At 44.0% G+C, this 27,968-nt stretch overlaps 2 protein-coding genes and 1 non-coding gene across 5 annotated transcripts; 2 read left to right on the forward strand and 1 right to left on the reverse strand.

Moving 5' to 3' along the window:
• Positions 1–564: 564 nt before the first annotated feature.
• LOC115172009 (U7 small nuclear RNA) lies at positions 565–620 on the forward strand. Its single transcript, XR_003871349.1, has one exon. It is a non-coding gene; the product is annotated as a U7 small nuclear RNA (small nuclear RNA).
• A 4,130-nt stretch (positions 621–4,750) lies between these two features.
• Positions 4,751–10,525, forward strand: LOC115171339 (zona pellucida sperm-binding protein 1). 2 transcript variants are annotated; one of them, XM_029728057.1, is made up of 9 exons: positions 4,751–6,676; positions 6,923–7,015; positions 7,284–7,448; positions 7,580–7,674; positions 7,868–7,995; positions 8,126–8,312; positions 10,038–10,158; positions 10,251–10,320; positions 10,476–10,525. In XM_029728057.1, exons 2-9 carry the CDS (start codon positions 7,013–7,015, stop codon positions 10,493–10,495), a joined length of 789 nt encoding a protein of 262 aa, XP_029583917.1. In that variant the 5' UTR covers positions 4,751–6,676; positions 6,923–7,012; the 3' UTR covers positions 10,496–10,525. The 2 variants fall into 2 exon arrangements, with proteins under 2 accessions (XP_029583917.1, XP_029583916.1); XM_029728056.1 differs by lacking the exons at positions 7,284–7,448; positions 7,580–7,674; positions 7,868–7,995; ... (2 more) ...; positions 10,251–10,320; positions 10,476–10,525 and having other exon boundaries at positions 6,923–7,136.
• Positions 10,526–10,584: 59 nt separating this feature from the next.
• LOC115171340 (CD9 antigen) lies at positions 10,585–24,257 on the reverse strand. 2 transcript variants are annotated; one of them, XM_029728058.1, is made up of 9 exons: positions 24,031–24,255; positions 23,671–23,785; positions 16,642–16,744; positions 16,274–16,371; positions 14,759–14,833; positions 14,479–14,580; positions 14,243–14,332; positions 12,950–13,033; positions 10,585–12,096 (listed from the first exon to the last, which is right to left on the reverse strand). In XM_029728058.1, the coding sequence occupies exons 2-9, from the start codon at positions 23,734–23,736 to the stop codon at positions 12,022–12,024; spliced, it is 693 nt and encodes a 230-aa protein (XP_029583918.1). In that variant the 5' UTR covers positions 23,737–23,785; positions 24,031–24,255; the 3' UTR covers positions 10,585–12,021. The 2 variants fall into 2 exon arrangements, with proteins under 2 accessions (XP_029583918.1, XP_029583919.1); XM_029728059.1 differs by lacking the exon at positions 14,759–14,833 and having other exon boundaries at positions 24,031–24,257.
• Between the last annotated feature and the right edge of the window lie 3,711 nt (positions 24,258–27,968).

Here is a 27,968-nt window from a genome sequence, read left to right on the forward strand (position 1 = left end):
GCACTACCTGTTCAGGCTCCAGTCCTACCTACATACAGGTTACAGAAGGGCTGAACTACCTGTTCAGGCTCCAGTCCTACCTACATACAGGTTACAGAAGGGCTGAACTACCTGTTCAGGCTCCAGTCCTACCTACATACAGGTTACAGAAGAGCTGAACTATCTGTTCAGGCTCCAGTCCTACCTACATACAGGTTACAGAAGAGCTGCACTACCTGTTCAGGCTCCAGTCCTACCTACATACAGGTTACAGAAGGGCTGAACTACCTGTTCAGGCTCCAGTCCTACCTACATACAGGTTACAGAAGGGCTGAACTACCTGTTCAGGCTCCAGTCCTACCTACATACAGGTTACAGAAGAGCTGAACTATCTGTTCAGGCTCCAGTCCTACCTACATACAGGTTACAGAAGAGCTGCACTACCTGTTCAGGCTCCAGTCCTACCTACATACAGGTTACAGAAGGGCTGAACTACCTGTTCAGGCTCCAGTCCTACCTACATACAGGTTACAGAAGGGCTGAACTACCTGTTCAGGCTCCAGTCCTACCTACATACTGGTTATGGAACATTTGCTCTTTTAGTATTTGTCCAGCAGGTTTCCTCAAGGAGAAAGACCCCACTTCTATGTCAAAGATCTAAAAACAATACAGTGAAGTAAATAATACACTACTCTGCTAAAACACTATGGTGAATACTATAGTATATAAATATAGCAATACTGTAGTATTTATACCATAGTATACTATAGTATTATGTCATGTGGGTTGGTACAAAAGCAGGTTTCCTAGCCCATACATTCAAAGGTGAAACTTGATTAGGGTCAGGTTCACCTCTCAGCAATTGCTGATGTTCTTATGCTACAGCAGATGATGGTTTATTTTCCTACCATAATAACAAAGCAAAGTTATAGGAACTGCGTAAGGTTACTTGGCCATACCAGGGTAAGAGTGGAATGGTCAGAGGCTCCTCGGGGGGAGTGGAGAATTCAATGTGTGCTTTGACTTGTATGACAATGCCACCCTCTTGTGGAGAGAAGAGAGCTTGTCATCTCTAACGTATTGTGGTTAAGTTTCAACATGACTTTTATTATGGTAAATTATATAGCAAACCTGTAATTATATACCCCTGTAGAAATGGCAAGCATAATTGGAATCAGCATGTCATTGTTGAGACTAATTACCAATTAAGACTACTTGAGGTTGAATCAGTGAACACATGCTTGCGGGAGCATTCAAAATATACCTTTCCCTTTTGCCTCGTCCCAGTGTGTTGATGCACGTAGAGAAACAATCACATTGGCAATGTATTTTAAACAAAAAGGCTACGGTATTCTCCTACTTTACATTCTAACGATCACTCGGTATCTGCGAGGTCAGGCTCACGATTCAACAGGTCAAATAATAATTCACACACCTGTTGGGTTCACAGAATCCACACAAAATCCTCTTTCAAGCGACAGTGTAACCCGTAACGATAAACTGACTCATTACATCCCGACGACAAAGACCAACGTCCGTCAAACAAACCAGTCAAGAATCAGCGTAGAAATGCCAGCGCGAAGACAGCTCCACGACACCAAGCCAGGTGAAATGGGTGAATCAAACGATAATTTATATTTTCGCACGTTATCTCAGGACTTTGAAGAATTGAACAGATCACGACGTTCGGGTAGAACAAGAACGGTGGTATTCAATGATAAGAACGGCAAGTACCATTCCAAACAACACGAGGAGAAGCATTCGGAAGATTTTCCATTTAAATCATTTAGTAATATCGATTGCAATCAAGGAAAAATTCACAATTTACATCGTGGAAAGTTTTCCATCACGGGAAACGATGAGAACCACTCAGATTTAGTAACTCCAGGTAAACTATAGGTGGGCTCTGTTTGTCACTACCATTCAACTTGTTTAGTTTGACTAGCCACGTATTTCTTTGCTCAAAATATGCATAAAAGGCTAATGTTATCACTAGCGGTTCTGGGGGGGGCTGTGACAACAATTTTGGACCCCTTTGTGGCCCCCCTAAATGTGGAGTATGAAATAATTGTAACATTTTTGCTATCATTTTTTTTTACATCAGATCCGTTATTAGACAGTGGCAACGATGATGATTATGAACATGGTCTTTTGCCTGCTAATGCCTGCAATGCAGTGAAGAAAACCATATGACAACAATAACGTCTAATGTAACTGGCCCCCTAACAGTACAACTGGCTCCAGCTTGGCCCCCCCCAGTTGAAATGGTCTAGAACCGCCACTGAATGTTATGTCTGTTTTAGGAGTGCTTGCAGGAAAGATCCGAGTTCGAGGTGAGATTAGCGAAAGCAGAGAGCTGGATGAGAATGGAGCCAGAGGTAGAATGTGGAGATGAGACTATGACCCTCGGTGTCAGAGGGAGAAGAGCTATACATCTGCTAGTAGACAGAGGTAAGTTGGACAGTGACCTATCCCGTTGATCATGACTCTCAGTTCCATTACACATTAGTCATTGTAGAAGGTGTCTTCTGTACAGGGGAGTGTTTATTTTATTATATATTTTTTAAGAGCCCTGACGCTCGGTCTGAACATTAACTCACATCGCTTGGGTTAGGGTTTTGGAAGCTTAAGGATCTTATCGTTCATATCAGCAAGACATCATTTTATAAAAACTAAAAGTTAAATTGATACACACCTTTCTAACGTTAGACATTTTTTCTACAAATGAATACATACCATACGAAACGTAGCATATCATACTAAATGGAGTGTCACGGATTTATGTACAGAATAATACGGAAGACAGTGGACTACTGTGCTAATTAGCTATCTGCGTGTCTGAACATCTTTGTGTAAATGGAAGACGGACTCCACAAACTTGAGTCGTCACCAAAAAATACTATTGGCTGCAACTGTGTTAAAAACAGTGTACATTTCATTTATGAAATGATTTTGATGTGATATGAAAGTAGAGGGATTTATGTTTATAGAAACCTACTGCAATTGAGAATTGATTCCTGTTTTAGATGGAGTATTTGACTATTTTGGCTTCCAGAGCCAATTCGCCTTTAAACAGAACATGTAAAGTCCTTGGACTATAAGGAGTAAAGTTAAGCTCATTTAGTCCATTATTGGGCAAAGTCTGACCACAAGGTGTGTGGGTGTGAATGATGCATAGCTGTAGGTTATTCTATTCATTTGTCCTCTTGCCTTTAGCGAATGCCTCTGCTGTCCCCCTGGCCCAACTATCCTCTCAATGTGGCTACTCTGTCGAGACCTGACGTTTGTGGTACCTTATAATGCCTGTCACGTCAAGCAAGGAGTGGTAAAGTAGCACCCCCCCCCCCCCTGCTTAAAAGTAACTCGATGTCCATAGTCACAATCCATTCTCCGAACTTGTCAGACTGGCAGGTCAAAACTGTTCTGTGACTGTCGTTCTGTCAACATAAAAGCTTTTTCTATTGTTCTTCACACACCATTATTCACTCCTTTCCCGTGGCCTGCGGTGCTGCTGACAGGATGGTAGTTATGTGTTACCTCTGATCTGGAGAGGGACCCCCGTGAGGATGTCCTGCCCAGTGTCCCAGGCCCTGGCCCCCTCCTCCCTCTGCTGCTCATCTCAGGGAATGACTGTCAGACTGCAAGTTCATGGAGCCAAAGAGGAGCTCAGAGTCCAGGGTAAGTGTGGAGTTCTATAGTATAATTAATCACAATTGTGCACAGCCTGCACACTGGCTGCTGAACAGACAGATTTAGAGGCATAATTTGGACTGAATCCAATATTTCTGTAACTATATTTCTACTGCTATGATGAGTTTGTGGGGATACTGTCAGGTCTGTATGTGAGCTGTGTTGGTTTCCCCCTGCAGTTAGAGGAAAATGGACACCACTGCTTTCGCTGGCCCTGCAGTGTGGCTACAGAATGGACAGGCAACATGGAGAGCTGCTCATATCTGCACCCTTCACTGCCTGTGGGATCACATCAAAGGTGAGCCATGGCATGGGATGGAAATGACTCAGGGCTACTTGAATGTCCTTTTAGTTTTTACATGACATTTGCTAAAACAATTTCTTTGCTTAATGTTGCATTTTACACTGAGTGAACAGAACATTAGGAACACCTGCTCTTTCCATGAGACTGACCAGGTGAACGCTATGATCCCTTATTGATGTCACTTGTTAGATCCACTTCAATCAGTGTAGATGAAGGGGAGGAGATGGGTAAAATATCATTTTAAGCCTTGAGACATGGATTGTGTATGTGTGCCATTCAGAGGGTTGAATGGGCAAGACAAAAGATTGCAGTGCCTTTGAATGTGATATGGTAGTAGGTGCCAAGCTCACCAGTTTGTGTCAAGAACTGCAATGCTGCTGGGTTTTTCATGCTCAAAAGTTTCCTGTGTGTATCAAGGATGGTCGACCACCCAAAGGACATCCAGCCAACTTTACACAACTGTGGGAAGCATTGGAGTCAACATGGGACAGCATCTCTGTGGAACGCTTTCAACACCTTATAGTCCATACCCTGAAGAATTGAGGCTGTTTTAAGAGAAAAAGAGGGTGCAACTCAATAATAGGAAACTTGTTCCTAATATTTTGTACACTCAGTTAAATGATCTTTTCCCCACCTAACTGAAATAGTGGACATTTTCTTCCAGGATGGAAAATACACTCTCTCTCTTCAGATAGGAGAGAAAGCCGTCACACTGGCCTGTCCTTCTTCTCCGCCTGACCAAGTAATACAACCCCTCCGACCTGCAGCAGATTTCCCCCATTATGCAACTATGTGCCCAACAAACTCAGTTTCTACAACCCTGCTGTCTAACCCTTCTTCCATAACCCCGTCTTACCCGGTGCTTCACCCATTCAATCCCCTGCCCACATTTCCCCCTGATCAGCCTTCCAGCCCTGGTATCCATGTTACTTCTCCCTTGACTACAGGCCCCTCTGTCCATCCTCCCCTGGCTCAGCGTCTTCAGGCCTACCCATTCTATCAGTATTACTACCTCCACACGATGCCCCTCAGTGAGTCATACCAGTCACCCCTCTCCTCTAGTCCCCCCTCTCAACTCCCAACTACAGGCCCCACTGAGTCGAAGCCAGGCCACACTCCTGTCCCAAGCCACCCCAACTACAATAACCCCCATGTTACTCAGTATTCTACCACTACAGCTGGTCATCCAGTTCACTCTGAAGCCCCCACTCTCCAAACCCCTGAGTATACTCTCCACCCATACTACCACAACTACCATCACCCCAACATCCCTATCCTTGAGCCACCTCAAGGGCCCAGTCCTGGTGCCAAGACGGGTACTTCCACCAATGGTCCTCAGGTTGAACCACCTGCCCCTCACACCCCTAACCCGATGTTCCCGGTGTTTCCACACTACTACCTCTACCACCCCAAAGTGCCTCCCTATAACCCACCCCAACGCCCTCAGCCTGTTACCCCTGCCTCTCACTCCTCTACTCTCCCTGTTAGCAGTTCACAAACGCACCGTAGAACTCCTGTGCCTCACCCTCTACCCTATCCTCACTACTACACCCCACAAACACCCAGTGGTTAAGTCAAGAGATCCCATCACCCTGATGACCCTTTCATTCATCTTCAACCTTTGAAACCTATCACTTCCCCTAACTCATCTCCCACCTTAACAGAGATCCCATTCTACCAATACACTCTTAATTTTCCATACAAGCCTCCACCGATCCAGAAACACAGAATTGGTCTCCAGACCAACAATCCCTCTAGACCCATGGACAAACAACCTCCAGTTGTCCCATCTCCCCCTACGTCGTCTCCTGATCAAAGTGGAAAGTCACATCCTCATGGTCACCTGAAATGGCCTCCACAACAACAACCCTCCAATTCATACACAGCCCAGAGCCTGTCTACTAGTTCTACCTCTGTTGCCCATGCTGCAACCCAACCTCTTTCCAAACTTCCCCCCGTTGTACTACCCTTATCTCAAATCACCCATCAGCAAACCTCAACAAGAACAAAACCCTGTTACTGTCCTCCCCACTGCTCCGCCTGCATCCTCTTCAACCTCTACTCCAGCATCTGGCCATCCAGTTTATCCACACTACTACGATCACCCATACTATTACCACTCGTTGCCTTATGATCCATACAGATTACCCCAACCTGTTGATCATGCATCTTCTGCCCCATCTAAAGGAGCTCTGACTCCTCCATCTCAGACCTCTGCTCCTCACACTATGGAAACTTCTCACCAACCAGCCCTTCCATATGACTATGCCCAGGCCAAAATGCCTATCCAGATTACTACCCAACCTCGGCCTACTCCTCCTGCCACTAACAGTCCTCAAACCCCCACTCCAACCCCAGAATCTACAACTCCTGAAATCCCACCTTTTCCCTTTGACCCTTACTACTACTACTACTACTACCATCCTGGAATGTCCATCTACGACCAGGACCAAAGCTATGATCCCAGTACACACGCCGAAAAGACATCAGGGGCTCAAGCTCCCCTAGATTCTGACCATTATAGAAGAGGAAGCTTTGCCCGCACTCCTGTGGCGAGTCCAACCCATGCACCCCATCCTACCACCAAACCCATTCATAACCCCTCACACCATCACATCATTCATCCACAACCTTCAACCATTCCTTCCCATCATCGTCCCAACCCAGGGCCCCCTGGAGATCTGCCAGACACAGTGATGAAAGGTAAGTCTTCATCTTTAATATTTCTACTGTATGTGTGAACTGCACCACTATTGAAAGGCTGTGGTTGTCTCATATCAGTGCATGCACTATAAATAGCCACAAGAGGGCACCTCACCTCTACTAGGTGATCCTGGAGACCACTGTGTAATTGGTTTTACTTCAGTATCAAATATCCACTTCTTTCTTATGTAGAGGTTCATAAACCTGGTTTGTCACACCAGTACTGTTTCCTTTTCCTCCATACAGACCCTGTTTTCAAGGCTGATACACACACACCCTGTGGCTTGTCCGACCAGGACTGTGACGGCTCCTTAGGTTGCTGCTCTTACCTTGTGAATGGTTAGTCTCTCCATCTCAAGCTACTGGTCTTGGTGTTGCTATGGCGAAGCCATAAGTTGGCTGTTTGGTGTTTCGCTGACATCAAAACACTTCCCAGAGGAAGATCTGAGATAGGAGTGGAAATGGTCTTCCAGCATGTCCAAGGCCATGTGCACGTGCTTGGTATTTCGGGAATGTCCGTTTTCGAGCTGCTTTGCTACTCATTAGTTTACACAATGTGCTGATTGTGTCTTAGGTCCTCAGGCTGTGTGTGTGTGTCAACCCTCAGAGTACATCGGGGCGTCAATTTGTCTTTGCGGTCCCTGGCTCTCTGGTGGACCCCACGGTCTCCCTTACCCCTCTACCTGTTGACAGCCACGTGTCCTGCACCCCCCAGAGGATGACCTCTGACCTGTACAGTGTACCCCTGGATGGCTGTGGAGTGCACAGATACGTAAGTTACTGTACACTTGCTACTCAACATCCTTATAAAACTGTTCCAACATATTACATGTGTATGATTATTTTGCATGTTATAGTTTGATGCTCCTTCTTTTGACCTGTTGCTCATGTCTGTTTGGTTAGGAGGATGGTCAGGCCATGGTCAACTTGTTGGAGTTCAACGCTCTACTTTCCACACAACATAAACACAGCACCACGTCTGAAGACTCACCTGTCCGGTAAAGCCATTTTACTAAAAGAACAAATGGTTCAAATCCCTAGCAAATGTATTTCATTATTTTTCCCAGAAGTTACCATTTGAATGCTAATGCTTTCAAACCATGATGATGAACTTGCAATCCTTTAGTACAGATGGGCTGAGATTACAAATCGGTGTAGAGTTAATGTAACATGAGCTTGTCTTTTGTGTAGGTTGATGGTGGAGTGCAGGTCTTCTCCTGGTTCTCCAGGGAGGGTGAGGTACCAGGTGATGAACACCACCCCTAGCCCCACTGTCCCCACTCAGGGCTCATTGGCTGTCCAGCTACGAATCGCTACAGGTAGGACTGTATAAGTAATGAAACCTTCAGGAGTAGCAGCAGAGCTATGTAGGACTCTGAGGAGTGGGTTTTATCATACTGTATCTGCCAACTAACCACTTACCCTCCCCATGTTTACCTCTGTCTGTAGATGAGCACTACAGCAGCTTCTACCCAGAGAAACATCGACCACTCAGTCTACTTCAGGGGCGACCTCTGCACCTGGAGGTGGGTCTGCTGAGCCCCCCAGACATGGACACTGGCCTGGTGCTCCTGGTGCACTACTGTCTGGCCTACCCAGACACACCACGGGCCCGCTGGCAGCTCATCTATAATGGGTAGGTTGTTCCACTATAGTTCCTGTTTGTTTACATGCAACAGCACAGAGAAAGCACTTCATACAGTGAGGGGGAAAAAGTATTTGATCCCCTGCTGATTTTGTACATTTGCCCACTGACAAAGAAATTATCAGTATAATTTTAATGGTAGGTTTATTTGAACAGTGAGAGACAGAATGACAACCAAAAAATCCAGAAAAACACATGTTATTAGCATTTTAATGAGGGAAATAAGTATTTGACCCCTCTGCAAAACATGACTTAGTACTTGGTGGCAAAACCCTTGTTGGCAATCAGAGGTCAGACGTTTCTTGTAGTTGGCCACCAGGTTTGCACACATCTCAGGAGGGATTTTGTCCCACTCCTCTTTGCAGATCTTCTCCAAGTCATTAAGGTTTCGAGGCTGACGTTTGGCAACTCGAACCTTCAGCTCCCTCCACAGATTTTCTATGGGATTAAGGTCTGGAGACTGGCTAGGCCACTCCAGGACCTTAATGTGCTTCTTCTTGAGCCACTCCTTTGTTGCCTTGGCCGTGTGTTTTGGGTCATTGTTATGCTGGAATACCCATCCACGACCCATTTTCAATGCCCTGGCTGAGGGATGGAGGTTCTCACCCAAGATTTGACGGTACATGGCCCCGTCCATTGTCCCTTTGATGCGGTGAAGTTGTCCTGTCCCCTTAGCAGAAAAACACCCCCAAAGCATAATGTTTCCACCTCCATGTTTGACGGTGGGGATTGTGTCCTTGGGGTCATAGGCAGCATTCCTCCTCCTCCAAACACAGTGAGTTGAGTTGATGCCAAAGAGCTCCATTTTGGTCTCATCTGACCACAACACTTTCACCCAGTTGTCCTCTGAATCATTCAGATGTTCATTGGCAAACTTCAGACGGGCATATATATGTGCTTTCTTGAGCAGGGGGACCTTGCGGGCACTGCAGGATTTCAGTCCTTCACGGCGTAGTGTTACCAATTGTTTTCTTGGTGACTATGGTCCCAGCTGCCTTGAAATCATTGATAAGATCCTCCCGTGTAGTTCTGGGCTGATTCCTCACCGTTCTCATGATCATTGCAACTCCACGAGGTGAGATCTTGCATGGAGCCCCAGTTCTTTTGTGTTTCTTCCATTTGCGAATAATCGCATCAACTGTTGTCACCTTCTCGCCAAGCTGCTTGGCGATGGTCTTGTAGCCCATTCCAGCCTTGTGTAGGTCTACAATCTTGTCCCTGACATCCTTGAAGAGCTCTTTGGTCATGGCCATAGTGGAGAGTTTGGAATCTGATTGATTGCTTCTGTGGACCGGTGTCTTTTATACAGGTAACAAGCTGAGATTAGGAGCACTCACTAAGTGTGTGCTCCTAATCTCAGTTTGTTACCTGCATAAAAGACACCTGGGAGCCAGAAATCTTTCTGATTGAGAGGGGGTCAAATACTTATTTCCCTCATTAAAATGCAAATCAATTTATAACATTTTTGACGTGTTTTTGTCTCTCACTGTTCAAATAAACCTACCATTAAAATGATCATTTCTTTGTCAGTGGGCAAACGTACAAAATCAGCAGGGGATCAAATACTTTTTTCCCTCACTGTAGCTGCATGAAATATCCATATTCTTTAGGTTTTCCACAGAACCTGCTGCTCAGCTCCACTAAATAACTGTCCATATAGTGAACAAGCAGTTATTTTGTCTGAAAACCTCCATGTTGTTTTGTCTTGTTTTTCAGCTGCCATGGTGACTCCCAGGCCCCTCCCCCACCAGCCCAACCCCGTCACACCCGGAGGCTCACAATCACCACCTTCCAGTCTTTACCCACAGGAAGTCCCTCAAACCTGGAGGACCAGGAGGTCAGTTTCAGCCAATGGTGTCATATTATAGAGAGTTCGATACAGTACTGTCTGGTCAGTGCATTTGAGTGTGTTGTCCTCATCCACAACAGATCTACTTCATGTGCTCCACGAAGGTGTGCTCCCCAGCAGATGGGGACTGTATTGAGGGCTGCTTCAGCGGTGAGTTGAATTAACACTCCTATAATCGTTTGGACAATCATGAGCATAAACCATCAATTTCTTGAAGTTACTAAAATGTACTTGTTTCTTACAGTATTCAATGTGACACTAATGTATTTGCAATCTTTGTTACATTAACTGTTATTCATTTGTAGGACCAAAGCTGGACAACTGAACAAATTAATAAATTCACATTTACTCACAATTGGTCAATGATTTGTTTTTCTCCAGCACTTATTCAGTCATGCAGTAAGCACAATGACATCAGACAAGAAAAAACAACTTTATTTTAACAAAAAGTTCCACATTTGGTGCCAAGTTAGTCAGTAGTTTTAGCTTGTAACAGAACATAAGCGGTTCTCACAGTGTAAAAAAAGCATTGGAAATTGTAGTTCTCATAAAATAAGACTTCCTACAAGACACCTTGACCTGGTTAGGTACACCATTTGGCCTACTCCTGCCTGACATGGCAACACTTTGGCTAGTGTACCAAGCCACTCCATTTGAAGTCTTTATTCTATCACACTCAACAGCCTCCAGTACAACTGCTGCTTGACGGGGCATATGATACCCAAGAGCAATAAGGTTCACATCCGCTGCGATTGGAGTGACTCAAAATTACAAAGAAATGTTTGCTTATTAAAATCAGTTCACATGCTAGAAATTGGTGTAACAGTTTAGCTTCCGTCCCTCCCCTCGCTCGAACCAGGGACCCTCTGCACACATTGACAACTGACACCCACGAAGCATCGTTACCCATTGCACCACAAAAGCTGCGGCCCTTGCAGAGCAAGGGGAAGAACTACTTCAGGTCTCAGAGCGAGTGCCACCGCTAACTAGCTAGCCATTTCACATCGGCATCAAAGTAATAGCATACGAAGTCAAGCAAACAGAACGTTAGAGCCATATTTAAGGATTCCTGACTCAAATTTGCATATGATAACATCCAATGAAGAAATCAGTCTTTCGTATCACCTCAGGGCGTACAAGTGGAGCTGGAGTTGGGATTAGTATTGTAATTGTGTAGAATGAATAGATGTTATTAATAAATTTACTTAATTTGGCATAGAGAACCAACTACGGATGAATCCAGTTTGCAGTTAAATCCTTGTAAATTAATTTCCTAACAGTCTTAAGATCATGTTAAGATGCTAATTCTGTCAGCAGTACATTGCTATGGATATTTTAACTTTGAAACTTGTAACAGTATTGCAACGGAAAGGTGATGTTGGACAGTGCTTCACTTGTCTGATTACAGCAGTGCCCTCAGTCATACGGAGCATTGAATATCTTAATAAAATGGTTCCTTTCATGTAAGCAGCATTAATGTCAGCAAGAGCAGCTATATACATTTGGTAACAGTGATTTTTAAAAAGGTAAAAAATATGAAGATTTAAGGACTACAGTGGGAAGAGGGGCAGAACAAACAGCTGCTACTGAGCAACAGTGTCTTGTCTGCAATGTTCACATGTCATCTAAATGGATGGTGTGGTCTCATTCTGAGCCCTGCTAAAGCACGTCCAGATGATCTAGAGCCCTGTCCAGCTACGCAAATGAATACGAGCTAATTAGGACATCCATTTTTATTGGGCGCCTCTCCAGAAGTATTAAGTGAAAGAATGGGGTGATGGTCACTGAATGACAACCATCTGTTTTGGTCTCAATGGAGAAATGTTTGAACATGGTGGTGGTCCTGTCCCCTCAGTACATGGGGGCAGAGAGGTGACTCCTCTTGATCTGTTTCACAAGGATGCTGCAGCACACGATGGCTGTGATCTAGGAGCAGGGAGGAAAGGGTTAAGCAGAATGGGATCAGAGAAAGAGAGCAGGGTGAGCGATCGCAGCCACCTTCAGGAGTAGACCACATGAAGTAACAGGGTGAGCGATCGCCCCCCATCACCTTCAGGATTAGACCACATGAAGTAACAGGGTGAGATTCATGAGTGCAAATCCCCACCTAAAATATTGCCTCAGACAAGCAAATGTACCTAAAGAGTGTGTGAATTGAAGACAAACACTCATTCCAGACATTTAACAGTAGAAGATGGATAGCTTGCAGTAAGACTAGACATTGACCTTACTGAGCAGTGGAAAGAGGATCTGTGAGTGTGCGAGGAAAGAATCATAGATCATTGGTGTAAATAAAGATGGAGGGGTAAGAAGTTAGTGCATCAGGTATGATGATGGGAAGCGGGGTAAAGACCACAGGGTCCTGGTTAGGGGGGGAGAGGACAGTAGTAGAGGAGGATGTAGGGGGGAGGAGAGGACTGGGAGTGTTGGATCTCTTTCCTGAGGAGGGAGATGCACACCAGGGCCAAGATCTGAAAGGAGGGAAAGGGCAAGGAAGGGGGAGAAGAGGGATTTGAAGGGAGGGATGGTAAAGGATGGGAGAAACAGACGAAGGTATGGGTTATTACAAAGGAGAAGCAGAGGGTTGAAAAATGAAAACAGTTAAGTCTTGGTTTGCTTCAACTCTCCTCTGACAATCAGTTTCATCACATTCAGCACGGGAACAATGTGTAACACAACACCCATCTGTTGCTCTCTTCTAACCACTGCATTTCTAACCCTGCAGCAACATATACCCTGGTTAACAAATTTGTTCACTGAACTGTGTAGTATTGCCTACCATCATAGCAGCAGTCCCAAGGAAGAGGCCAATCACCAGAGGCGCTTTGGACTCAAGGAGGTTGATGATCACTGTGGGGCAGGCCTGCAGGGGGACAGAGACCAGAGGGGGACGGGTTAGGGCCTTGGGCTCAGTACAGAGCAGAGATATGGAAATCTAGGCCAGGCTCCTCGATGCCTCCATAGTGGAATAAACATAAGGTAACAAATGTAATTTGTCAGTCTTGAGAGATTATTTTACATAAACTCAGCAAAAAAAGAAACGTCCCTTTTTCAGGACCCTGCCTTTCAAAGATAATTCGTAAAAATCCACAGATCTTCATTGTAAAAGGGTTTAAACACCATTTCCCATACTTGTTCAATGAACATGCACCTGTGGAAAGGTCGTTAAGACACTAACAGCTTACAGACGGTAGGCAATTAAGGTTACAGTTATGAAATCTTAAGAAACTAAAGAGGCTTTTCTACTGACACTGAAAAACACCAAAAGAAAGATGCCCAGGGTCCCTGCTCATCTGTGTGAATGTGCCTTAGGCATGCTGCAGGGAAGCATGAGGACTGCAGATGTGGCCAGGGCAATACATTGCAATGTCCGTACTGTGAGACGCCTTAGAGCGCTACAGGGAGACAGGACGGACAGCTGATCGTCCTCTCAGTGGCAGACCACGTGTAACAACACCTGCACAGGATCGGTACATCCGAACATCACACCTGCGGGACAGGTACAGGATTTTACACCAAGAATTACACCAAGAACGCACAATCCCTCCATCAGTGCTCAGGCTGTCCGCAATAGGCTGAGAGAGGCTGGACTGAGGGCTTGTAGGCCTGTTGTAAGGCAGGTCCTTACCAGACATCACCGGCAACAATGTCGCTTATGGGCACAAACCCACCGTCGCTGGACCAGACAGGACTGGCAAAAAGTGCTCTTCACTGACGAATCGCGGTTTTGTCTCACCATTGGTGATGGTCGTATTCGCGTTTATCATCGAAGGAATGAGCGTTACACCGAGGCCTGAACTCTGGAGTGGGATCGATTTGGAGGTGGAGGGTCCGTCATGGTCTGGGGCGGTGTGTCACAGCATCATCAGACTGAGCTTGTTGTCATTGCAGGCAATCTCAACGCTATGCGTTACAGGAAGACATCCTCCTCCCTCATGTGGTACCCTTCCTGCCTGCACCTGTAACTTACATTTACTCACAAATATCCATTGGATGGACAACAATGCATGAAATACATTGAAGTTCATGTTTCTCAAGTTTATAGGATTTGGCCTATGATGAACACACTCACAGGGACAGTGAAGGTCCCCCAAACGCCAATTTTGGGACATGTGTTTTTGACCAAGAGGTCCAAGCCACCAAGGAGACCACAGCAGTCCAACTAGAAGAAAGAGAGAGGGAAAGTGCTATTTAGAATGTGTACATAATTGTTATAGAGCTGTGGATTGAATTAGCTATGATGGAGTGAAATGTGCCTAACTAAAGCTGTGATGCTATTAATAGTTTGGGAATAGGTTTGGTCTTTACCACATTGTGGAACATGGACAGGGTAACAGCCAAGCCAGGGTCTTGTTTGTCCAGATACTGAGCGTACACAGTCATATAGAATATTGCCACCTGCTTCCCAACCTGCACAGCACAGCACAAAGACAAGACAACAACACATGAGGTAGACTTACACTGTTGACTACTACCACTTCATGAAATAGCACAGGGTTTGGTGATCTGCGTGAAAGGGAAGCCTTGGCTTGAAGTTGTTTATCATTAATCCTTTTCTCTCGCTCCCCTTTTCCCTTCCCTCTCTCACCTCATCGCGTATCACGTAGGCTAACACACCGGCTACAATCACTAATACAGTCAGGAAACACAGCAGGCCGGAAAACTGAGAGAGGCAGGAAAACAAGACACATACTCTATGAATTACCACACATAAAACCACAGTATCACTGTATATGTATAAACTGTCCTTTAAATTGACTTGTTTCTTATTTGTGTTGTGACGTTAAATGTATGCACAATAAATCAAGTTGAATTTGAAGTTACGACAATGAGAAACTGTGTGAAGGTTACTATGTGCCTCTAAAATAAATCACTGGCTATCTTCACAAGCTACAGACGCATAGAAGTGCTAACATTCCTCAACCTGAGTTCTGAATTTAATGTGAGAGATCACATACTGTATGACACGCTCACAGTCATGCATCCAATAATAAACCACAGAGCAAAAGCAACCGCTGCCTCAAAATGGCAACAGGAAGCTCTGGGCAAGATACATCATTCACTGTGATTTCTACCTTGAACCTGCAGCCAAAAACAAGTTTCAGCTCATCATAGCTGTAAATTAGTAAGCGCATTGCTTTGTCAATCTTTGTCAATTTGAGATACGAAGCAATCATAATTGCATCATCTGTTTCTGACATCTTGGACTGTAGTGTGTTTCGTAGGGGAATAGCTAATAATAATAGTTTGGGTTATTTCAAGCTGTGAAAGTGTTTTCCAAATCTAGAAACTTTGTTAGAGCCTTTTACCTCTTCCCTGAACTCACTATCCCTAAGAACTGGAAACCTGTCGCTATACCCATGGAATGGTGGTAAACCAGGAAACAGGTCACCCACTGAGCTAGTCATTCACAAAAATGTCCTGCAGCAAAGCTTCACACAGGAAGCAAGAATTTCTTATCTCGAGCCCTTGTTAAATGGGATCTTAAGTCTCTGGCCTTCTCAGACCAAGAGGTGAGACTCCCAGTGCTCCTCTATGGTTGCAAAGTGCACCATGGCTCTTGAGGTAGCGGATCAGTGAGGGATTGATGACAATAAGTGCTTGCTAGGCCCCTGAGAGAGAGAGGTCAGAGGTGCAGCAAGGAGAACCAGAGAGTGGCGGGAAAAAGCAGCAGGTTCACTCAACATTCCATACGCTCCATGTGACAGCTTAGATTTCCACCGGTGCTTTGTGGGTAAGGGCTTTGGGCAAAATATTGGGTTGAACAAGTTTAGATAATAAGAGTTCCTCACTAGAAAGTAAGAAGTTAAACTAATATGTATGTTCTTAGACACCAATGTTCCATGTGGAAGAAGGGAATCCGCGTGGTTGGTCACTAGAAATGGGTGAATATCCACACCTGGTTTCTGAAAGCATGTCTGGTCTCACGTTTCAGTCTTTTGATCTTCCTTGACTTGTTTGAGGACAATTGAATGAACTAAGGTTACCTACCTCTGCCCACTCAAGCCTCTAAATCAGGGCTGTTAAATACTTCGTGACCCCCCCTTCAGTGTAGTGTAACTAATGGAAAATGGTTGCCGTTTTTCTTTTCGTTGTAGCTTACCACTTCCAATGCAGTCCTATTCTCATTGCACGCTCCATAGTCTCCGAAAACAGCCACGAGCAACATCACTGCTCCTAACACAATTAACACTGACACAACTACAGTATGAGAGAGAGAGAGATTTGTCAATGTTAGCAGTTCAGCACTAATGGTGATTTGAATAATTTTTCAGTAACACTTAAGAGATTAACTTTATTAATGGTTTTAAAATATTTATAAGTCATTAATAAAGTAATTATTAGTTTATAAACCTGTAATAAAATATATAAAGTGACCTAAAGTTGTATAGTCTATCCATGGCATACAGCTGCAAAAGGTTTTCCAACAAATCTGGGGCTGAAATTAGTAGAGCAGAGTTGTGAGCTCACCGCTGACAAACTGTTGCGTGTTGAGGTCTATGTTGAAAAGTCCTCTGGTCTCAGAGCTGAATCTCAGCCACAAGCCCAACACGAACATCACAAAACCCACCAGCTGTCAGAGGAAGAGACCACAAAAACTGTGCATGAAACAGGTTGTGAAAGCATACCTAAAGATCAGTCTCACACAATATGTTACAAATATAGTGTACAAGATGTACTAGTATTAAAGGGATACTTCGGGATTTTGGCAATACTTCCCCAGAGTCAGATGAACTCATGGATACCATTTACATGTCTCTACATCCAGAATGATGAACAGTGCTTGACTTGGACTGAAATACAGTGGCAAGAAAAAGTATGTGAACCCTTTGGAATTACCTGGATTTCTGCATAAATTAGTCATGAAATTTGATCTGATCTTAGTCACAATAATAGACAAACAGTGTGCTTAAACTAATAACACACAAATTATTGTATTTTTCTTGTCTATATTGAATACAGAATTTAAACATTCACAGTGTTGGTTGGGAAAAGTATTTGAACCCCTAGGTTAATGACTTCTCCAAAAGCTAATTGGAGTCAGGAGTCAACTAACCTGGAGTCCAATCAATGAGACGAGATTGGAGATGTTGGTTAGAACTGCCCTGCCCTATAAAAAACACTCACAAAATTTGAGTTTGCTATTCACAAGAAGCATTGCCTGATGTGAACCACGCCTCGAACAAAAGAGATCTCAGAAGACCTAAGATTAAGAATTGTTGACTTACATAAAGCTGGAAAGGTTTACAAAAGTATCTCTAAAAGTCCTGATGTTCATCGGTCCACGTTAAGACAAATTGTCTATAAATGTAGAAAGTTCAGTACTGTTGCTACTCTCCCTAGGAGTGGCCGTCCTGCAAAGATGACCTCAAGAGCACAGTGCAGAATGCTCAATGAGGTTCAGAAGAATCCTAGAGTGTCAGCTAAAGACTTACAGAAATCTCTGGAACATGCTAACATCTCTGTTGACGAGTGAACGATACAAAAAACACTAAACAAGAATGGTGTTCATGGGAGGATACCACGAAAGAAGCCACTGCTGTCCATAAAAAGCATTGCTGCATGTCTGAAGTTCGCAAAAGAGCACCTGGATGTTCCACAGCGCTTCTGGCAAATTATTCTGTGGACAGATGAAACTACAGTTGAATTGTTTGGAAGGAACACACAACACTGTGTGGAGAAAAAACGGCACAGTACACCAACATCAAAACCTCATCCCGACTGTAAAGTATGGTGGAGGAAGCATCATGGTTTGGGGCTGCTTTGCTGCCTCAGGGCCTGGACAGCTTGCTATCGTCGCCGGAAAAATGAATTCCCAAGTTTATCAACACAGGAGAATGTTAGGCTATCTGTCCGCCAATTGAAGCTCAACAGAAGTTGGGTGATGCAACAGGACAACGACCCAAAACACAGAAGTAAATCAACAACAGAATGCCTTCAACAGAAGAAAATACACCTGGAGTGGCCCAGTCAGAGTCCTGACCTCAACCGGATTTAAAATGCTGTGGCATGACCTCAAGAGCGGTTCACACCAGACATCCTAAGAATATTGCTGAACTGAAACAGTTTTGTAAAGAGGAATGGTCCAAAATTCCTCCTGACCGTTGTGTAGGTCTGATCCACAACTACAGAAAACATTTGGTTGAGGTCATTGCTGCCAAAGGAGGGTCAACCAGTGATTAAATCCAAGGGTTCACATACTTGTTCCACCCTACACTGTGAATGTTTACACACTGTGTTCAATAAAGACATGAAAACGTATAATTGTTTGTGTGTTATTAGTTTAAGCAGACTGTGTTTGTCTATTGATGAAGATCAGATCAAATTTTATGACCAATTTATGCAGACATCTAGGTAATTCCAAAGGGTTCACATACTTTCTCTTGCCACTGTAGGTGCCAGAACTCATTTTGGGTGCCGGTACTGTTTATATTTAGGTGCAGGAGCTCCACAATACTCTTGAGCTAATATTCTATAAGAGGAACAGAAGCTCAAGCAAGAAAACAATTGAGGAGAGTTTCTGCCCAAGTCAAGCACTGAGTATGAAGGAAGTTAAAGTAGTTTTGGAACCAATATTAACTAGCGTTAGCACAATGGCTGGACGTCTATGGTATCTACTAGCATACTAGCTCGTTAGCGGTTGCGCTACGATAGTTAGCAACTTCCTTCAAACTGCACGCAGAGACAAACAAATGGTGTTCACGAGTTCATCTGACTCTGGGGAAGTAGATAAAGGGCTTCATTGCCAAAATCCTGAAGTATCCCTTTTAATGTAACTATGAAATCTACAATGTTCAATTAATTGTCAAGAAACACCAACATTCGGTAGCTGTCGGATGAAAACAATACATTTTTTTTTTTAAATAAAAAAATTGAATACATGTATTGAAAGCAGTAACTCCCCTCAATGAACTGTGAATATTTCATTTAATGACTCTAGGACCAAGAAATGTATTCAAAATTGCTTCTGAAGTTTCATAATTGTATGTTTGTTAATGGGAGAATATGGCAGTTTTTTCCATTTCCTGAAATGTTCTGTTTTGAAGTTTTGAACGATGATTGGTAACATGATGACAGTCATGGGCTCCCGAGTGGCGCAGCGGTCTAAGGCATCTCAGTGCTAGAGGCGTCACTACAGACCCCGGTTCGATTCCATGCTGTATCACAACCCGGCCCTGATTGGGAGTCCCATAGGGCGGCGCACAATTGGCCCAGCATCGTCCAGGTTAGGGTTTGGTCGGGGTAGGCCGTCATTGTAAATAAGAATTTGTTCTTAACTGACTTGCCTAGTTAAATAAAGGTTAAATACAAAAATAAATGTAAATGTCAGCTGCAGCACTGTTTTGCAAAAAAGGACTACGAATAAATATAGTCTAGTTTGGGAAAGCTAGATAAACAAGACATAAAGAAAGAATGTTTCACAAGAGGCATTCCTTTCAAAGCACAAAATAGCATTAGCATAAATACTGAACAGAATAGCTTCCTCAACCAGGGGCTAGGAATAAACTAGTTCAATGAATTAAACAGCACAACTGTGTGATTCTACACTGCTGTTTAAGTTTTTGGTTTCGTTTCTTACTTTTGATTCATTTACTTGGAATCCCCCTGCTTGGAATATCAGTTAGCTGGTAAAGTGAACTAACCACACCCCAATGATGCAGTAAGTCTGTGGTTTTGCAACTGTCGGCTCATATCTCATATTGCCTTACCTCCCTTATCTTACCTCATTTGCACACACTGTATATATACTTTTTTCTATTGTGTTATTGACTGTATGTTTGTTTATTCCATGTGTAACTCTGTGTTGTTGTTGTTTGTGTCGCACTGCTTTGCTTTATCTTGGCCAGGTCCGCAGTTGTAAATGAGAACTTGTTCTCAACTAGCCTACCTGGTTAAATAAAGGTGAAATATATATATTTTTTTAATAATTTAGGCCTGCTTTTCAGCAGCAAGGTAAATGTTTTGTTGCTTCTTTTGTATTCGAATTACATTGATTGGATTAAAAAGCCTGAACACAACCTAAGAGGTTGTCTGGATGAACGACAACATTTTGAAACTTAACATGACACTAAACTTCTCGTTCACTTCCATTAATGAAGGAGAAGTTCACTAATGGAATGAACTTGTGTGTGTGTATTGTGTACACTACATACGCACACACACGCATACTCTAAAAGATGGCGCCGAAGAACATGGCTGACGTTTTACATTCTCCCAACCAATTGTGCAATTTTGTTGCGTTTTGTGCAACTTATTTTTTTACTTATTGTGTACATAATGTTGCTGCTACTGTCTCTTATGACCGAAAATAACTTCTGGACATCAGAAAAGCGATTACTCACTGCAGACTGGAAGAAACTTTTTCCTTTAACGAGTCCGACGAGAAAGAGATCCTGCTTTCACTGGAACAGGCACAGATTCACGCCTTTTGCGTGAAGAAAAGACACCGGAAAAGGGGACGCAGATCAGGGATCCTTCTGAGAATCCGGGGGCGAGCGAGTAAACTCCCAATGCCTTCCATTCTTCTTGCTAACGTGCAATCGTTGGAAAATAAAATTGATGACCTACCATTAAGATTATCCTACCAACGGGACATAAAAAACTGTAACATCTTATGTTTCTGAACGAAACATGTGGCTGAACGAAGAAATGGACAATATAGAGCTGGTGGGATTTTCCATGCACCGGCAGAACAGAGACGCTACCTCTGCTAAGACGAGGGGTGGGGGTGTGTGTCTTTTTGTCAATAACAGCTGGTGCGCGATGTCTAATAATTAAAGAAGTCTCGAGGTATTGCTCGCCTGAGGTAGAGTACCTTATGATAAGCTGTCGACCACACTATCTACCAAGAGAGTTCTCATCTGTATTATTCGTAGCCGTCTATTTACCACCACAAAGCGAAGCTGGCACTAAGACCACTCTCAACCAACTCGATAAGGTCATAAGCAAAGAAGAAAATGCTCACCCAGAGATGCATACAAAGCTCTCCCCAGCCCTCCATTTGGCAAATCTGACCATAATTCTATCCTGATTCCTGCTTACAAGCAAAAACTAAAGCAGGAAGTACCAGTGACTCGCTCAATGCGAAAGTGGTCAGATGACGCGGATGCGACACTACAGGACTGTTTTGCTAACACAGACTGGAATATGTTCCGGGATTCATCCAATGGCATTAAGGAATACATCACCTCAGTCATCAGCTTCATCAATAAGTGCATCGATGACGTCGTCCCCACAGTGACTGTACGTACATATCCCAACCAGAAGCCATGGATTACAGGCAACATCCGCATCGAGCTAAAGGCTAGAGCTGCCGCTTTCAAGGAGCAGGAGACTAATCCGGACGCTTATATGAAATCCCGCTATGCCCTCAGACGAACCATCAAACAAGCAAAGCGTCAATACAGGATTAAGATTGAATCCTACAACACCGGCTCTGATGCTTGTCAGATGTGACAGGGCTTGAAACCTATTACGGACTACAAAGGGAAACCCAGACGAGCTGCCCAGTGACGCGAGCCTACCAGACGAGCTAAATGCCTTTTATGCTCACTTTGAGGCAAGCAACACTGAAGCATGCACGAGAGCACCAGCTGTTCTGGATGACTGTGTGATAACGCTCTTGGTAGCCGATGTGAACAAAACCTTTAAACAGGTCAACATTCAACGCTGCTAGGCCAGACTGATTACCAGGACGTGTACTCAAAGCATGCACCGACCAACTGGCAAGTGTCTTCACTGACATTTTCAACCTCTCCCTGACCGAGTCTGTAATACCTACCTGTTTCAAGCAGACCACCATAGTCCCTGTGCCAATGGAAGCGAAGGTAACCTGCCTAAATGATTACTGCCCCTTGGCACTCACGTCGGTAGCCATGAAGTGCTTTGAAAGGCTGGTCATGGCTCACATCAACAGCATCCTCCCGGACACCCTAGACCCACTCCAATTCGCATACCGCCCCAACAGATCCACATTTGACGCAATCTCAATCGCACTCTATACTGCTCTTTCTCACCTGAACAAAAGGAACACCTATGTGAGAATGCTGTTCATTGACTACAGCTCAGCATTCAACACCATAGTGCCCACGAAGCTCATCACTAAGCTAAGGACTCTGGGACTAAACACCTCCCTCTGCAACTGGATCCTGGACTTCCTGACGGGCCGACCCCAGGTGGTAAGAGTAGGCAACAACACGTCTGCCACGCTGATCCTTAACACTGGGGCCCCTCAGGGGTGTGTACTTAGTCCCCTCCTGTATTCCCTGTTCACCCACGACTGCATAGCCAAACACGACTCCAACACAATCATTACGTTTGCTGACAACAACAGTGGCAGGCCTGATCACTGACAACGATGAGACGGCATATAGGGAGGAGGTCAGAGAACTGGCAGTGTGGAAAAGGCGGGCCGAACAGACCCCATTAACATCAACGGGGCTGTAGTGTAGCGGGTCGAGAGTTTCAAGTTCCTTGGTGTCCACATCATCAATGAAAAATCATGGTCCAAACATACCAAGACAGTCGTGAAGAGGGCACAACAAAACATTTTCCCCCTCAGGAGACTGAAAAGATTTGGCATGGGTCCCCAGATCCTCAAAAGGTTCTACAGCTGCACCATTGAGAGCATCCTGACCGGTTGCATCACCGCCTGGTATGGCAACTGCTCGGAATCTGACCATAAGGCGCTCCAGAGGGTAGTGCGAACGGGGGGCCAAGCTTCCTGCCATCCAGGACCTATATAATAGGCGATGTCAGAGGAAAGCCCATAAAATTGTCAGAGACTCCAGTCACCCAAGTCATAGACTGTTTTCTCTGCTACCGCACGGCAAGCAGTACCGGAGCGCCAAGTCCAGGATCAAAAGGCTCCTCAACAGCTTCTACCCCCAAGCCATTAGACTGCTAAACAATATTTTATTCCTTGTGTTAATATTTTATTTGTATTGTTCTTTTAAAAAACTCTGCAAGGGAAGGGATCATAAGCATGTATTCCACAGTAAAGTTTACACCAGTTATATTCAGGCATGTGACACCAATTTTATGGACAACTGTGAGCAATAGACATGAGCTGGTACTTTGATGGGAAAGTGGTTTAATCAGTCAGACAGGCAATACATGCAGCCTTTTAATAACAGCAGTGAAAATGTATTTCCCATACAGAGATGGTAGCAAGGTTCTGGACAAAATTTCAATAAGTGATTCAATTATTTGAATTTAACAAAGTGTATTTCCAAATCAGCAAATGGCAAATGCTGCTTAGGTTGATCAAAGATAAATAGACAATGCCCAATGACGGGTAGGCCGTTATTGTAAATAAGAACGTGTTCTTAACCCACTTGCCTAGTTAAATAAAGTTAAAATTAAAATAAATACATTTGAACTATTCACGTACCACAATTAATTTACATTTTACACCAGCCCCCTTATCTTTCTCATACACACCAGATACCAATGTGTTACCATTAGGTCTACAGTTACAGTGAGATTGTGGATACTTACGGCAAAAATGATGTTGAAAAGGAGGAGGATACACTTGCACAGCTGGCCACATCCGTCCAATGCCATTACCAAAGGTTTGCTTACACTCAGGAAGTCAGAAATACAGTCTGGTGTCCTGGTAAAATAATTGAAGATGTTCAAACATCTAAATGTTTACAATATGTGTGTGTGTGTGGGGGGGGGGGGGGGGGGGAGCGGTGTTGTGTGTCGAGGGTTGGTGGAAATATTTAGTTAACTATACAGTATCATAGCCAGAGTTGAATCATTGCAAGGTTAATCTTTCATTAGAAAAATGTTGTAACAGTTTGTGTTTGATCTTCTACCTCGAGCTACAGTGAGGGAAATGTAACGTAAACCTACCTGGATTCTTTGCGCGCAGACCAGTCTCTTCACACTGCAGCATGCAACTTCGACAACAAACCGTTCTTAAATTTCAGACGATGTGAGTGAAGAAGGCAATTTATTGTTTGATTTCATCTGGATTAAGTCCAACCCCCAGTCCGATTGAATCATTTTATTGGATTAGGTTGTACACCTCAGAAGACGAGAAGACAGAGGGTGGCAATGATGGAGAAATGAAACTTATTTTTGCCCAGTTCTGGGAAACACTTGAGTTATGCAACAAGCAGTTGTGTTGTGCAAGTAATAATGAGCAAAAAGGAGTAAGCAGATAAGAGTGTACTGTACAGTTATAGCCACACACAGTATATCATATAGGCCTTTCATAATCAAATCAAATGTATTTATAAAGCCATTTTTACGTCAGCCTAAAACCCCAAACAGCAAGCAATTAAGGTCAGGTCGTTCTTCAAGATTTTCAAACGTTCATAGATGACCAACAGGGTGAAATAATAGTCACAGTGGTTGTAGAGGGTGTAACAGGCCAGCACCTCAGGAGGTCCCGTCTGGCTCAGTTGGTAGAGCATGGTGTTTGCAATGCCAGGGTTGTGGGTTCGATTCCCACGGGGGACCAGTATGGAGAAAAAAAAGTATGAAATGTATATATTCACTACTGTAAGTTGCTCTGGATAAGAGCGTCTGCTAAATGACTAAAATGTACGAAAAAAAGAAGGTCCAGGAAAAGGTAGAATGTTCAGTGAACAGGTTAGGGTTCCATAGTTGCAGACAGAACAGTTGAAACTGGAGCAGCAGCATGACAAGGTAGCATGTCTGGTGAACAGGAACAGAGTTTCATAGCCACAGGCAGAACTGGATCAGCAGCACAACCAGGTGGACTGGGGACAGCCAGGAGTCATCAGGCCAGTTAGTCCTAAGGCATGGTCCTGGGGGGGGGTTCTTTATTTGACTATTTTCTACATTGTAGATTAATAGTGACCACATCAAAACTATGAAATAACATATATGGAATCATGTAGTAACCCAAAAAGTGTTAAACAAATAAAGTAAATTTAAAAATCCATGATATTACAGGACAGAATTATGTCTGGCCTGCCCTCCCTGGGCCAAAGCAGACAATGGAATGACCCCTGGAAGCTCATGATTCACAATTTATTCAGGATTATCCGTAATCATGGTAGCATCCACATTAATGTAGAAGTGTTTAGAAACATATTCTATTCTTATTTACAATAAAAGTTACTCCAAAATGACACAATACATTATTTACCATTAATTTCTATTGGGCACAAAATAATCTGAAACACAACCAAAACAAACAGCAAATGCATCCAACAAGTTTTTACAGTTAAAGCTTTTAATGTAGTAATTGCGTGCTAGGAATACGGGACCAAATACTTTATACTACTTTAATACACATAAGTGAATTTGTCCCAATACCTTTGGTCCCTTAAAATGGGGGGACAGTGTATAAAAAGTGCTGTAATTTCTAAACAGTTCACCTGATATGGAATAAAATATCCTCAAATTAAAACTGACAGTCTGGCTTTAACCTCAAAGTCATTGTTTCATTTCAAATTCAAAGTGCTGGAGTACAGAGCCAAAACAACAACAAAATTGTCACTGTCCCAATACTTTTTGAGCTCACTGATAGTATTACTCGCATGCATTTACTTTCCCTAGTTGTTGTTGGGGTGAGATTATTTTACATCTGCTACGTTAGGTTAGGGTGAGAGAATTTTCAACCTCTCCTTGTCCCAGACTGTAACCCCCACGTTTTAAGATGACCACCATCATTCCTGTTCCCAAGAACTCTAAGGCTTCATGCCACAATGACTACCGCCCCGTAGCTCTCACATCTGTAATCATGAAGTGCTTTGAGAGGCTGGTTATGGCATACATCAACTCCATCATCCCAGACACCCTAGACACACTCCAATTTGCATACCGCCCCAACAGATCCTTAGACAACGCATTCTCAATTGCACTCCACACTGCCCTCACCCATCTAGATAAGAGGAGTACCTATGTGAGAATGCTGTTCATTGACTACAACTCAGCGTTCAAAACCATTGTCCCCTCCAAGCTCATCACCAATCTTAAGACCCTGGGACTGAACACCTCCCTCTGCAACTGGATCCTGGACTTCCTGGCAGGCCGACCCCAGGTGGTGAGAGTAGGCAACATCACCTCCGCCACGCTGACCCTCAGCACAAAGGCCCCACAGGAGTGTGTGCTTAGTCCCCTCCTGTACTCCCGGTTCACCCACGACTGCATGGCCACGCATGACTCCAACACCATTATCAAGTTTGCTGACAACACAACGGTGGTAGGCCTGATCACCGGCAACGATGAGACAGCCTACAGAGAGGAGGTCAGTGACCTGGCAGTGTACTGCTGGGACAACAACCTTTCCCTCAATGTCAGTGAGACCAAGGAGCTGATCGTGGACTACAGGAAACAGGGGGGCGAGCACGCCCCCATCCACAACGACGGGGCTGCAGTGAGAGCTTCAAGTTCCTTGGTTTCCAAATCACTAAGGACTTAAAATGGCCTACACACATGCGCACAGTCGTGAAGAAGGCGTGAAAGCGCCTCTTTCCCCTCCGGAGGTTGAAAAGGTTTGGCATGGGCACTCAAATCCTCAAAACGTTCTACAGCTGTACTATTGAGAGCATCTTGATTGGCTACATCACTGCTTGGTATGGCAATAGCACCACGCTCGATTGTATGGCGCTACAGAGGGTGGTGCGGACAGCCCGGTACATCACTGGGGCTGAGCTCCCTTCCAACCAGGACCTCTATATCAGGCAGTGTGAAAGGAAGGCCAGGAAAATTGTTAAATACTCCAGCCACCTAAGCCACACTGTTCTCTCTGCTTCCACATGGCAAGCGGTGCCGGTGCATCAAGTCTGACACCAAGAGGCTCCTGAACAGCTTCTATCCCCAAGCCATAAGACTGCTAAAGAGCTAACGAAATGGCTACACGGATTATCAGAGTTGACCCTTGTATTTTATTTTTGCACTGTCTCTATGCACACTCACAGGTCCCTCCCTATACACTCACGCACACTGACACTCCAACACACACGCCATCATTTGCTCACACACATAATATGCACATACCTTTATACTGACTTTACACACACGCACTCACATACAATCATTATATATGCTGCTGCTTCTCTGTTTATCATATATCCTGATGCCTAGTCACCTTACCCCTATACATATCTACCAAAGGAGGTTGGTGTCACCTTAATTGGGGAGGACAGGCTTGTGGTAATGGCTGGAGCACAATGGTATCAAACACATGTTTTTTATGTGTTTGATGCCATTCCATTTGCACCATTCCAGACATTATTATGAGCTCCCTTCAGCAGCTTCCACTGATTTATATTTTATTTAACTAGGCAAGTCAGTTAAGAACAAATTCTTATTTACAATGACGGCCTACCCCGGCCAAACCCTAACCTGGACGACGCTGGGCCAATTGTGTGCCGCCCTATGGAACTCCCAATCACTGCCAGTTGTGATACGGCCTAGAATTGAACCAGGGTCTGTAGTGATGCCTCTAGCACTGAGATGCAGTGCATTTGACTGCTGCGCCACTTGGGAGCACAAAGATCTACCTCTATCACTCCAGTATCCTTGCACATTGTAAATCTGGTACTGGAGCTGACTGACCCTGTATATAGTGTTCTTACTTACTTTCTCATGTTCTTCTTATTTCTTATTTTTTATTTCTCGTGTGTTTTTGTTCTACCTTATGTTATTTCTTATTACATTGTTATTCATTACAGTTTTGTTGGGTTTAGAGCTTTGCAAGAAATGCATTTCCCTGGATTTGTGCATGTGACATTAAAAACGTGAAACTTGTTACTTGCATGTCCATTGATTAAGTTGTTTGATATCCACCAGGCGTCGCACTATCATAAAAA

The sequence above is a fragment of the Salmo trutta genome, chromosome 32 (genome assembly GCF_901001165.1).
Source record: "Salmo trutta chromosome 32, fSalTru1.1, whole genome shotgun sequence".
In the NCBI taxonomy this organism is placed as follows: domain Eukaryota; kingdom Metazoa; phylum Chordata; class Actinopteri; order Salmoniformes; family Salmonidae; genus Salmo; species Salmo trutta.

Excerpts from the sequence above, each read along its gene's own strand:
- LOC115171339 (XM_029728056.1), top strand. The coding sequence starts at position 5,896 with ATGCTGCAACCCAACCTCTTTCCAAACTTCCCCCCGTTGTACTACCCT. Across the intron at positions 6,677-6,922 it reads GCCAGACACAGTGATGAAAG|ACCCTGTTTTCAAGGCTGAT; the intron begins GTAAGTCTTCAT and ends TCCTCCATACAG.
- LOC115171340 (XM_029728058.1), bottom strand. The coding sequence starts at position 23,736 with ATGGCATTGGACGGATGTGGCCAGCTGTGCAAGTGTATCCTCCTCCTT. Across the intron at positions 14,834-16,273 it reads ATAGGACTGCATTGGAAGTG|TTTTCCGGCCTGCTGTGTTT; the intron begins GTAAGCTACAAC and ends TGCCTCTCTCAG. Across the intron at positions 12,097-12,949 it reads TTGGGACTGCTGCTATGATG|ATCACAGCCATCGTGTGCTG; the intron begins GTAGGCAATACT and ends CCCTGCTCCTAG.